This window comes from Oncorhynchus keta, chromosome 19, assembly GCF_023373465.1.
Source record: "Oncorhynchus keta strain PuntledgeMale-10-30-2019 chromosome 19, Oket_V2, whole genome shotgun sequence".
Classification (NCBI taxonomy): domain Eukaryota; kingdom Metazoa; phylum Chordata; class Actinopteri; order Salmoniformes; family Salmonidae; genus Oncorhynchus; species Oncorhynchus keta.
In genome coordinates, this window is record NC_068439.1 from 61,006,584 (window position 1) to 61,020,059 (window position 13,476).

A 13,476-nucleotide genomic window follows, 5' to 3' on the forward strand; every position below is an offset into this window, starting at 1 on the left:
GGTTAGGTATGATCCATGGTATGTTATGTAGGTTAGGTATGATCCATGGTATGTTATGTAGGTTAGGATCCATGGTATGTTATGTAGGTTAGGTATGATCCATGGTATGTTATGTAGGTTAGGTATGATCCATGGTATGTTTTTAGGTTAGGTATGATCCATGGTATGTTATGTAGGTTAGGATCCATGGTATGTTATGTAGGTTAGGTATGATCCATGGTATGTTATGTAGGTTATGTATGATCCATGGTATGTTTTTTAGGTTAGGTATGATCCATGGTATGTTATGTAGGTTAGGTATGATCCATGGTATGTTATGTAGGTTATGTATGATCCATGGTATGTTATGTAGGTTAGGTATGATCCATGGTATGTTATGTAGGTTAGGTTAGGATCCATGGTATGTTATGTAGGTTAGGTATGATCCATGGTATGTTATGTAGGTTAGGTATGATCCATGGTATGTTATGTAGGTTAGGTATGATCCATGGTATGTTATGTAGGTTAGGATCCATGGTTTGTTATGTAGGTTAGGATCCATGGTATGTTATGTAGGTTAGGATCCATGGTATGTTATGTAGGTTAGGATCCATGGTATGTTATGTAGGTTAGGTTACGATCCATGGTATGTTATGTAGGTTAGGTTACAATCCATGGTATGTTATGTAGGTTAGGTTACGATCCATGGTATGTTATGTATGTTAGGTTAGGATCCATGGTATGTTATGTAGGTTAGGTTAGGATCCATGGTATGTTATATAGGTTAGGTATGATCCATGGTATGTTATATAGGTTAGGTATGATCCATGGTATGTTATGTAGGTTAGGTTAGGATCCATGGTATGTTATGTTGGTTATGTATGATCCATGGTATGTTATGTAGGTTAGGTTAGGATCCATGGTATGTTATGTAGGTTAGGTTAGGATCCATGGTATGTTATGTAGGTTAGGTTAGGATCCATGGTATGTTATGTAGGTTAGGTTAGGATCCATGGTATGTTATGTAGGTTAGGTTAGGATCCATGGTATGTTATGTAGGTTATGTATGATCCATGGTATGTTATGTAGGTTAGGTATGATCTATGTTGTGTAGGTTAGGATCCATGGTATGTTATGTAGGTTAGGATCCATGGTATGTTATGTAGGTTAGGTTAGGATCCATGGTATGTTATGTAGGTTAGGTATGATCTATGTTATGTAGGTTAGGTTAGGATCCATGGCATGTTATGTAGGTTAGGTATGATCCATGGTATGTTATGTAGGTTAGGTATGATCTATGTTATGTAGGTTAGGTTAGGATCCATGGCATGTTATGTAGGTTAGGTATGATCCATGGTATGTTATGTAGGTTAGGTATGATCTATGTTATGTAGGTTAGGTTAGGTTAGGATCCATGGTATGTTATGTAGGTTAGGTATGATCCATGGTATGTTATGTAGGTTAGGTATGATCCATGGTATGTTATGTAGGTTAGATATGATCTATGTTATGTAGGTTAGGTTAGGATCCATGGTATGTTAAATAGGTTAGGTTAGGATCCATGGTATGTTAAATAGGTTAGGTTAGGATCCATGGTATGTTAAATAGGTTAGGTTAGGATCCATGGTATGTTAAATAGGTTAGGTATGATCCATGGTATGTTATGTAGGTTATGTATGATCCATGGTATGTTATGTAGGTTAGGTTAGGATCCATGGTATGTTAAATAGGTTAGGTTAGGATCCATGGTATGTTAAATAGGTTAGGTTAGGATCCATGGTATGTTAAATAGGTTAGGTTAGGATCCATGGTATGTTATGTAGGTTAGGTTAGGATCCATGGTATGTTAAATAGGTTAGGTTAGGATCCATGGTATCTTAAATAGGTTAGGTTAGGATCCATGGTATGTTATGTAGGTTATGTTACAAGCCATGTTATGTAGGTTAGGTTACGATCCATAGTATGTTATGTAAGTGAGGTTAGGATCCATGGTATGTTATGTAGGTTAGGTTAGGATCCATGGTATGTTATGTAAGTGAGGTTAGGATCCATGGTATGTTATGTAGGTTAGGTTACAAGCCATGGTATGTTATGTAGGTTAGGTTACAAGCCATGGTATGTTATGTAAGTGAGGTTAGGATCCATGGTATGTTATGTAGGTTAGGTTACAAGCCATGGTATGTTATGTAGGTTAGGTTACGATCCATAGTATGTTATGTAAGTGAGGTTAGGATCCATGGTATGTTATGTAGGTTAGGTTACAAGCCATGGTATGTTATGTAGGTTAGGTTACGATCCATAGTATGTTATGTAAGTGAGGTTAGGATCCATGGTATGTTATGTAGGTTAGGTTAGGATCCATGGTATCTTAAATAGGTTAGGTTAGGATCCATGGTATGTTATGTAGGTTATGTTACAAGCCATGGTATGTTATGTAGGTTAGGTTACGATCCATAGTATGTTATGTAAGTGAGGTTAGGATCCATGGTATGTTATGTAGGTTAGGTTAGGATCCATGGTATGTTATGTAGGTTAGGTTACGATCCATAGTATGTTATGTAAGTGAGGTTAGGATCCATGGTATGTTATGTAGGTTAGGTTAGGATCCATGGTATGTTATGTAGGTTAGGTATGATCCATGGTATGTTATGTAGGTTAGGTATGATCCATGGTATGTTATGTAGGTTAGGTATGATCCATGGTATGTTATGTAGGTTAGGTTAGGATCCATGGTATGTTATGTAGGTTAGGTTAGGATCCATGGTATGTTATGTAGGTTAGGTATGATCCATGGTATGTTATGTAGGTTAGGTATGATCTATGTTATGTAGGTTAGGTTAGGATCCATGGCATGTTATGTAGGTTAGGTATGATCCATGGTATGTTATGTAGGTTAGGTATGATCTATGTTATGTAGGTTAGGTTAGGATCCATGGTATGTTATGTAGGTTAGGTATGATCCATGGTATGTTATGTAGGTTAGGTATGATCCATGGTATGTTATGTAGGTTAGATATGATCTATGTTATGTAGGTTAGGTTAGGATCCATGGTATGTTAAATAGGTTAGGTTAGGATCCATGGTATGTTAAATAGGTTAGGTTAGGATCCATGGTATGTTATGTAGGTTAGGTATGATCCATGGTATGTTATGTAGGTTATGTATGATCCATGGTATGTTATGTAGGTTAGGTATGATCCATGGTATGTTATGTAGGTTAGGTTAGGATCCATGGTATGTTATGTAGGTTAGGATCCATGGTATGTTATGTAGGTTAGGTTAGGATCCATGGTATGTTATGTAGGTTATGTATGATCCATGGTATGTTATGTAGGTTAGGTATGATCCATGGTATGTTATGTAGGTTAGGATCCATGGTATGTTAAGTAGGTTAGGTTAGGATCCATGGTATGTTAAATAGGTTAGGTATGATCCATGGTATGTTATGTAGGTTATGTATGATCCATGGTATGTTATGTAGGTTAGGTATGATCCATGGTATGTTATGTAGGTTAGATATGATCTATGTTATGTAGGTTAGGTTAGGATCCATGGTATGTTAAATAGGTTAGGTTAGGATCCATGGTATGTTAAATAGGTTAGGTTAGGATCCATGGTATGTTAAATAGGTTAGGTTAGGATCCATGGTATGTTAAATAGGTTAGGTTAGGATCCATGGTATGTTATGTAGGTTAGGTTAGGATCCATGGTATGTTATGTAGGTTAGGTTAGGATCCATGGTATGTTATGTAGGTTAGGTTAGGATCCATGGTATGTTATGTAGGTTAGGTTAGGTTAGGTTAGGATCCATGCTTTCATGAGACTGATGTTTTAGAACTGTTTCTCTCAGTCAGACAGATGAGGTGTAGAATTCCATCACAGAAAGACACTTGCCTGAGCGTGTCCAGTTGCCATGGCTACAGCTAGTTACTGACAACACCTGATGCAGGGACAGAGACAGAGTGACAGAGAGAGGTAGAATCCTGCTGTGCTCTGCAAATCAACAACCGATCCTGTGGGGCCAGTGGGGAGGCAACCACACACAGCCATCTGACCACGTTGTCACAACGGTCGACCAAAGGTTGACCAAACAGTGTCTGCAGCCTCATATACGTAGTACGTGCTGCAGACAAACACAAACCATAGTTAATGTTGAACCCCAATCAGACATCGCACTGCTTGTGGAGCATAGAGGAGGCCGAAGAGTCAACCAAAGGACAAAACAATCACAGCTAAACAAAAATCAGCCATAACAGCACTTTGGGCTATATTTGAGCATTATGGAAATCCCTAATAAACTCCATTTACTCTTTACCAACGCCAGTCAGTGTGACGCACAAATATGAGTTTAATTTTTTTGTCTTTTTCATTAACAACAGCTGTGATGGATCACTTGGAATTCCAGCACCACAAATCTGCACTGGACATGCCTCTTTAATTTAACCAGTCTTAGTCTTCGTCTTTGATCTGTGGTGCTGTATGTCTCCCCTACAGTTACAGTACATGCCTGTGACCCTCAGCCACATAGCCAGCCGCAGAAATCCCCATCAAACCCCCCAGCACAGACTCACTACCGATAACCCTGCTTGGGTTAGGGCTGCAGGGAAAGGCCAGGGGGTGGATAAAATGCACACTGATTAGGCCAGTGATAGGTGTGTGATCGGAGGGGTCCCATTTGCTTCCTATGCCTGACCTGGTTCTGACCCAGTCCTCTTCTCTCCCCAGGTGTGCTGAAGCTCAGAATGAGTGCTGTAGGGGAAAGGGCACTGGACCCTGCCACGTCAGAGCCTCGTAAGAGGAAGGGCTCGCTATGCGACATCTCAGGCCAGAGGTAAGTCACTCAGAACTAACAGACACTCTCATCCAGAACGAAGGACAATGAGGATGATGATGATCTTTGTCCTTCATGCATAAATTCTTTCCACTACTCTACATACTCAATAAGAAGCATCCTCAGACGTATAGCCTAGCTAGCTGCCAACAGATATGGCCTTTTATGTTAATCTGTGTTTGCATAGTCACCCCAGTCACAATACACAGTCACCGTGTCAATTGTCACCTTGCTTGACAACTCAACTTAATTCATATGGGTGTTCTGGCTATGGCCCAACCCATTGATTTCGGGGACCAATCAGACAGTCTAGAATGTATTTCCATGCTAGAGATCGTCAGGGAGATATTCAGATGCAGACTCATTGCAGAGAAGAAACTAACGTCTGTGGGCGTGGCATAGCGTTTGGTTGGAGCAAGGAGTTTGGGTAGCCAGGCAACTTGTCTTTTGCTATCTATGGGTCATACTTATGTCATATTGGTCTTTCACTACACGCTTCTATGGCCGCATATTTCACATACCCTGTTGTTGTTGAGGAATAGGAGTTTGAGCCAAGAGCACAGTAAGGGCAGAATCTCAACCTGACTTGCACACTGTTAGCGCACACGTATTAAACTTGAATTCTTGTGTAATCATGCAGTTATGTCAAAGGGAGATTTGTGTAAGAATTTTGAGAAAGTAGGCAATGTGTGCTGATTTGGCCCTACAGACGCTGTGTTAGTGGATGTAGGTTGCCAAGGAGGATTGTGTGTCTGTGGTGTTGGACTGGAGCAGGCTGATCTGTCTTGCTGAGTTATAGCTAGGGTCTCCTCTACAAGGCCTCAATAGGCTAATGTAACTGCAGTCTGATCAACAGCACTGTAAAGCACAGCACAGTACAGAGCTGCCTTTCTGTTTCTACAGCAACCCCACACAGCGCCTGACCTGCACACACCCTACACACACCACACTCAATACGCCTGCGCACAAGCAGCCTTGGCAATGCACTGACCTACTTTCAGTGCTCTTGTCTCCAACACTCACTCACTTGCATATACATACAATACACACACACATACATACACTCACATATACAGACACACATACACTCACACATAGTTACTGTACATACGCACACATAAGCAGTTATATGTGCACTCACTTCCCCTCACACACAAATATTAGCCTGTGGGCCAGGGATTGCCGAAGACAGCAGAACAGCCCTTATCAATCCCATCCTATCCTCCTCACTTCTCAAGTATCACTCATATATATTTTATCATGTTTACCACATTTCTTCTGCAACTTACTTTCAGATTCAGCGGGCTAAAAATGTATTCTTCCGTTGGTGGAATTTGAGAGAAGGTCAAGCTGATCCATAGTCAGTCCCTGCATTCCTCTTATATCTCACACATGGTCAGTGTAGAACTAGTAGTCATTCCCAGCTGTCAGTGCTAGGCTAACCCAGTTAGCCGCTGGGCTGCTGCTAGAGTGTGGATGTGAGCGCATCCACTGTGTGTATACGTGTGCGATTGAGTGTAAATGCATGCGCCTCCCCTGTGTGTGTGTGTTTGAGCATGCCTGGCCTGGCTCCAGGCCCGGGCTTCCAGCCCACCCACCAAGCGGCCCTGGGAGCTCTGATCGGCCCCCAAGGTAACGAGACGCCCCTGTGTGTCTCTGGTCTCTGAGAGAGAGAGAGGGGTCTAGGGTTCGCCCACCAACCAATAATTCTCAAAATAAACACAAACACCAAATTGAGACTGCATGCAGAATTCCAAAAATATCCTCCGTGTACAACTTAAAACAACAAATAATGCATGCAAAGCGGAATTAGGATGATACTCGCTCATTATCAAAAATCTACAACCACCTAAAATTCTACAACCACCTAAAAGGAAGCGATTCCCAAACCTTCCATAACAAAGCCATCACCTACAGAAAGATGAACCTGGAGAAAAGTCCCCTAAGTAAGTTGGTCCTGTGGCTCTGTTCACAAAAACAAAGAGACCCAACCAAATCATGAGAAAACAAAAAGATAATTACTTGGCACATTGAAAAGAATTAACAAAAAAACAGCGCAAACTAGAATGCTATTTGTCCCTAAGCAGAGAATACACAGTGGCAGAATACCTGACCACTGTGACTGACGGCGCAGCAGAGGGGGAAGACGAAGCGGCCACCTGGTCAGGCTCCGTAGACGTGTACATCGCCCACTGCTCCCAAGTATACTGCAAGCCAGTGTAACGTCTCTTTCCAGAGAGACAGAAGAGATTGAAACATTCTCTGTTTCACGGAAACATGTCTCTCCATGCATCGCGCCAACAGAGATAAACACCCTCTCTGGGAAGAGGAAGGGCGGGGGTGTATGCTTCATGATTAACGACTCATGGTGTAATCATAACAACATACAGGAACTAAAGTCCTACTGCTCACTCTACTTAGAATTCTCTACAAGAACCATTCAACGCTGGTCTGACCAATCGGAAGCCACACTTCCAAGATTATTTTGATCACCCGGACTGGAATATGTTCCGGTCAGCCTCAGAGAATAACATCGACCTATGCGCTGACTTGTTGAGGGTGTTTATAAAGAAGTGCATAGAAGATGTTGTACCCACTGTGACTATTAAAACCTACCCTAAACAGAAACCTTGGATGGATGGCGGCATTCGCTCAAAACTGAAAGCGCGATCCACCGCATTTAACGGTGGAAAGAGGTCTGGGAATATGGCTGAATATAAACAGTGTAGTTATTCCCTACACAAGGCAATCAAACAAGCAAAATGCCAGTACAGGGACTAGATGGAGTCCAATTCAACAGCTCAGACACAAAATGTATGTGGCAGCGTCTACAGGAAATCACAAACTACAAAAAGAAAACCAGCCACGTCACGGACACCGACATCACGCTTCCAGACAAACTAAACACCTTCTTTGCCCGCTAACAAGGACGGCACCCCCCTCCTCCTTGGTTGATGTGAGTAAAACATTTAAACGTGTTAACCCTCGCAAGGCTGCTGGCCCAGATGACATCCCTAGCCGCGTCCTCAGAACATGTGAAGATCAGCTGGCTGGTCTGTTTACGGACATATTCAATCGCTCCCTATCCCAGTCTGTTGTCCCCACATGCTTCAAGATGGCTACCATTGTTCCTGTACCCAAGAGTGCAAAGATAACTGAACGAAATGTCTACCGCCCCCATAGCATCTGTCATCATGAAGTGCTTTGAGAGACTAGTCAAGGATCATATCACCTCCACACCCGCATGCCCGACTAGCATCACCACACTGGATGGTTCCGACCTTGAATATGTGGACACCTATAAGTACCTAGGTGTCTGGCTAGACTGCAAACTCTCCTTCCAGACCCATATCAAACATCTCCAATTGAAAATCAAATCAAGAGTCTGCTTTCTATTCCGCAACAAAGCCTCCTTCACTCACGCTGCCAAGCTTACCCTAGTAAAACTGACCATATCACCTCCACCCTACCTGACACCCTAGACCCACTCCAATTTGCTTACCGCCTAAATAGGTCCACAGACGATGCAATCTCAACCACACTGCACACACATTCGACACCATAGTACCTGCCAAGCTCATCATCAAGCTGGAGACCCTCGGTCTCCACCCCGCCCTGTGCAATTGGGTCCTGAAGTTCCTGACAGGCCACCCCCAGGTGGTGAAGGTAGGAAAAAACATCTCCACTTTGCTGACCCTCAACACTGGGGCTCCACATGATGCTTGCTCAGCCCCCTCCTATACTCCCTGTTTACCCACGACTGCGTGGCCATGCACGCCTCCAACTCAATCATCAAGTTTGCAGATGACAGAACAGTAGTGGGCTTGATTACCATCATTGATGAGACAGCCTACAGGGGGGAGGTGAGGGCACTCGGATTGTGACGTCAGGAAAACAACCTCTCACTCAACGTCAACAAAACAAAGGAGATGATCATGGACTTCAGGAAAAAGCAGAGGGAGCACCCCCCTATCCATATCGAAGGGACAACAGTGGAGAAGGTGGAAAGTTTTAAGTTAATCGGCATACACATCACAGACAAACTGAAATGGTCCACCCACACAGACAGTGTGGTGAAGAAGGCGCAACAGCGCCTCTTCAACCTCAGGAGGCTGAGGAAATTTGGCTTGTCACCCAAAACCCTGACAAGCTTATCAACCGTAAGGCTCTCCAGAGGGTGGTGCGGTCTAACAATGCATCACCGGGGGCAAACTACATTGAGAACCAATCACACATTTTAATAAATGGATCACTAGTCACTTTATACAATGCCACTATGAATAATGCCACTTTAATAATGTTTACATATCTTACATTACTCATATCACTTGTAAATACTGAATTTATACCATCTATTGCACCTTGCCTATGCCGCTCGGCCATCGCTCATCCATATACACTGCTCAAAAAAATAAAGGGAACACTTAAACAACACTATGTAACAACAAGTCAATCACACTTCTGTGAAATCAAACTGTCCACTTAGGAAGCAACACTGATTGACAATACATTTCACAAGCTGTTGTGCAAATAGAATAGACAACAGGTCATACAGAGACTTGGAGGCCACACACACTACTGAGCCTCATTTTGACTTGTTTTAAGGACATTACATCAAAGTTGGATCAGCCTGTAGTGTGGTTTTCCACTTTAATTTTGAGTGTGACTCCAAATCCAGACCTCCATGGGTTGATAAATTTGATTTCCATTGATAATTTTTGTGTGATTGTGTTGTCAGCACATTCAACTATGTAAAGAAAAAAGTATTTAATAAGAATATTTCATTCATTCATTAGGATGTGTTATCCCTTATTTATTTTATTTTTTTTGAGCAGTGTACTCGGAAACTAAACTCAGCAAAAAAAGAAACAACCCTTTTTCAGGACCCTGTCTTTCAAAGATGATTCGAAAAAATCCAAATAGCTTCACAGATCTTCATTGTAAAGGGTTTAAACTCTGCTTCCTATGCTTGTTCAATTAACCATAAACAATTAATGAACATGCACCTGTGGGACGGTCGTTAAGACACTAACAGCTTACAGACGGTAGGCAAGGTCACAGTTATGAAAACATAGTACACTAAAGAGGCCTTTCTACTGACTCTGAGAAACACCATAAGAAAGATGCCCACGGTCCCTGCTCATCTGCGTGAACGTGCCTTAGGCATGCTGCAAGGAGGCATGAGGACTGCAGATGTGGCCAGGGCAATACATTGCCATTTCCGTACTGTGAGACGCCAAAGACAGTGCTACAGAGAGAGCGGACGGACAGCTGATTGTCCTTGCAGTGGCAGACCATGTTTAACAACACCTGCACAGGATCGGTACATCCGAACATCACACTTGCGGGACAGGTACAGGATGGTATCAAAAACTGCCCGAGTTACACCAGGAACGCACAATCCCTCCATCAGTGCTCAGACTGTCCACAATAGGCTGAGAGAGGCTGGACTGACGGCTTGTAGGCCTATTGTAAGGCAGGTCCTCACCAAACATCACCGGCAACAACATCGCCTATGTGCACAAACCCACCGTCGCTGGACCAAACAGGACTGGCACAAAGTGTTCTTCACTGATGAGTTGCGGTTTTGACTCACCAGGGGTGGTGGTCGGATTCGCGTTTATCGTCGAAAGAATGAACGTTACACCGAGGCCTGTCCTCTGGAGCGAGATCGATTTGGAGGTGGAGCGTCCGTCATGGTCTGGGGCGGTGTGTCACAGCATCATTGGACTGAGCTTGTCGTCATTGCAGGCAATATCAACGCTGTGCGTTACAGGGAATACATCCTCCTCCCTCATGTGGTACACTTCCTGCAGGCTCATCCTGACATGACCCTCCAGCATGACAATGCCATCAGCCATACTGCTTGTTCTGTGCGTGATTTCCTGCAAGACAGGAATGTCTGTGTTCTTCCATAGCCAGTGAAGAGCCCGGATCACAATCCCATTGAGCACATCTGGGACCTGTTGGATCGGAGGGTGAGGGCTAGGGCCTTCCCCCCAGAAATGTCTGGGAACTTGCAGGTGCCTTGGTGGAAGAGTGGGGTAACATCTCACAGCAAGAACTTGCAAATCTGGTGCAGTCCATGAGGAGGACATGCACTGTAGCTGGTGGCCACACCAGCTTTTTTTTGCTGAGTGTAGAAGCACATGCATTTCGCTACACTCACATTAACATCAATGCAATTTGATTTGACTTTGACCCAAACTTAAAGAAAGCTTTGACTATGTACAGAGTCAGTGAGCATAGCCTTGCTTTTGAGAAAGGCCGTAGGCAGAACTGGCTCTCAAGAGAAGACAGGCTATGTGCAAACTGCCCACAAATTTAGGTGGACACTGAGCTGCACTTCCTGACCTCCTGCCAAATGTATGACCATATTAGAGACACATATTTCCCTCAGATTACACCGATCCACAAAGAATTCGAAAACAAACCCGATTTCATCAAATCAGCACGATTTGTGAACTGTTGCCACAAGTAAAGGGCAACCAGTGAAGAACAAACACAATTGTAAATACAACCCATTTATGTTTATTTACTATTTGCACATCGTTACAACACTGTATATAGGCCTAATATGACTTTTGAAATGTATTTTTTGAGTGTATTGTTTACTGTACATTTTTTCTACTTTTGTTTATTATCTACTTCACTTGCTTTGGCAATTTTAACATATGTTTCCCATGCCAATAAAGCCATTGAATTGAATTGAATTGAGAGAGAGAGAGACGGATGGGATGGTAGAGCGAATGGTTGACAGAGAGAGTGAGAGAGAATGATAGATGGGGAAAAGGAGAGAGAGACGGTGGATTTGAGAATTGGAACGAGGGGGAAAAAAGAGAGAGGATGGATAGCATCTCAGCAGGGTTCTTCTCATCCCCCTTGTCAGGTGATGATGCCCTGCTGGGTGAAAGAATAACAATCTGGCTGCAGGGTTAGTCTTCCTCTTCTCAGCTGTTCTCCCACTGCTCTGCACTGGTCTTCTACACTGCTCTGTCAGGCTTCTCCATCTCTCTCTCCCTCTCCTTTATTGGCATGGCGTAACAATGTACGGCGTAACAAAAAGCGAACTTTTTGGATATTTACAATGTTAAGACAATAAGAATCAAAATTGTCAACGGGACAACAGTAACAACAATAACCAAGGATCAAAATAACCATACATTGAACAATAAGCATACGGTAGAGGACATGTGCAGGTTCTCTCTCTCTCTCTATGCTGGCTTCATGTAGGCCATGAATTATTGAGAGGCTCGCTGTCCCTGTAGATCCGACAGCCCTGATCCTCCTCTCCTCTCCGTCCTTGCCCAGCACTCGTTGGTACCAACCCAGCTGCAGCAGCTGACAGACAGTCTGCCTGGATACTCTCTGATGAGCCCAGGGCTGTGATCTCATCTCATTCACCTCTTTGTCTCCTGTCCTTCAGGAAATCCTTCATCTCCTGACTTTGTTGTACTCTAGAACTAGATATCTGTTTGTGTTTCATGGCCTGTGTCAAGTCAAATGATTATTTATTGAACCTTTATTTAACTAGGCAAGTCAGTTAAGAACTATTTCTTATTTACTGGGATAACACATCACGATGAGAGACTCCATAACACTACATAAAGAGAGACCTAAAACAGCAAAATAGCATGGTAGCAACACCACATGGCAGCAGCACAACATGGTAGAAGCACTTAACATGGTACAAACATTCTTGGACACCGACAACAGCACAAAGGCAAGAAGGTAGAGACAACAATACATCACGTGAAGCAGCCACAACTGTCAGTAAGAGTGTCCATGATTGAGTCTTTGAATGAAGAGATGGAGATAACTTTCCATTTTGAGTGGGTTTTTTGCAGCTCGTTCCAGTCGCTAGCTGCAGCGAACTGACTCAGGAATGTGTGTGCTTTGGGGACCTTTAACAGAATATGACTGGCAGAACGGATGTCATATGTGGAGGATGAGGGCTGCAGTAGGTATCTGAGATAGGGGGGAGTGAGGCCTACGGGGGTTTTATAAATAACCATCAACCAGTCTTGTGACCGGTATATAGAGATGAGGAGTATGGAGTGCAGTGATGTGCCCTATAAACAGCATTGGTTGCAAATCTGATGACCGAATGGTAATGAAACCAAAACAAATCAAACTTTTATTTAAAGTGCATTTAAATTTGCCACACACTTTTACATGAAAACAATCATAAAAGAACATAAACAGAGGATGTGTAAAACAATTGCCTATTAAAAGCCTGGCTAAAAAGGTGGGGTTTTAACAGTTATTTAAAAACATTAATAGTGTCTGCTCCTCTTACGTGACAGTGCAAGCCGTTCCACAATTGAGGTGCTTTAATAGAGAACGCTCCGCCCCCTGGTTCTGGATCAAGGAACCGTAAGCAGACCAGTTTCTTGGGATCGGCGCGCCCTCACTGGGTTGTATGGGGAACGAGCATGTCTGTCAGATAAGAGGTGGCAAGGTCATGCAGTGCCTTAAAAGTTAAGAGTAAGATCTTAAAATCAGACCGATACTTTACAGGCAGCCAATGTAGTGCAGATAACACTGGAGTGATGCGCGAATGGCTTCTAGTGTTGGTTAAAATCTGAGTTGCAGTGTTCTGTACCAGTTTTAGGCTTCTAATAGTAGAGTCTAAGCAGCTGGAGAGGAGGGCATTACAGTAGTCT

General features: G+C 43.1%; 1 protein-coding gene across 5 annotated transcripts in view; it reads left to right on the forward strand.

Moving 5' to 3' along the window:
• The window catches only part of LOC118380067 (nuclear receptor coactivator 1-like), a 170,972-nt gene that overhangs the window by 111,995 nt on the left and 45,501 nt on the right, over nucleotides 1-13,476 (forward strand). For all 5 annotated transcript variants that reach the window (XM_052470959.1, XM_052470960.1, XM_052470956.1 and 2 more), the window contains one exon: nucleotides 4,705-4,810. In XM_052470959.1, the coding sequence (XP_052326919.1) occupies nucleotides 4,722-4,810 (89 nt within the window). In that variant the 5' untranslated portion in view covers nucleotides 4,705-4,721. The remainder of the gene's footprint in view (nucleotides 1-4,704; nucleotides 4,811-13,476) is intronic.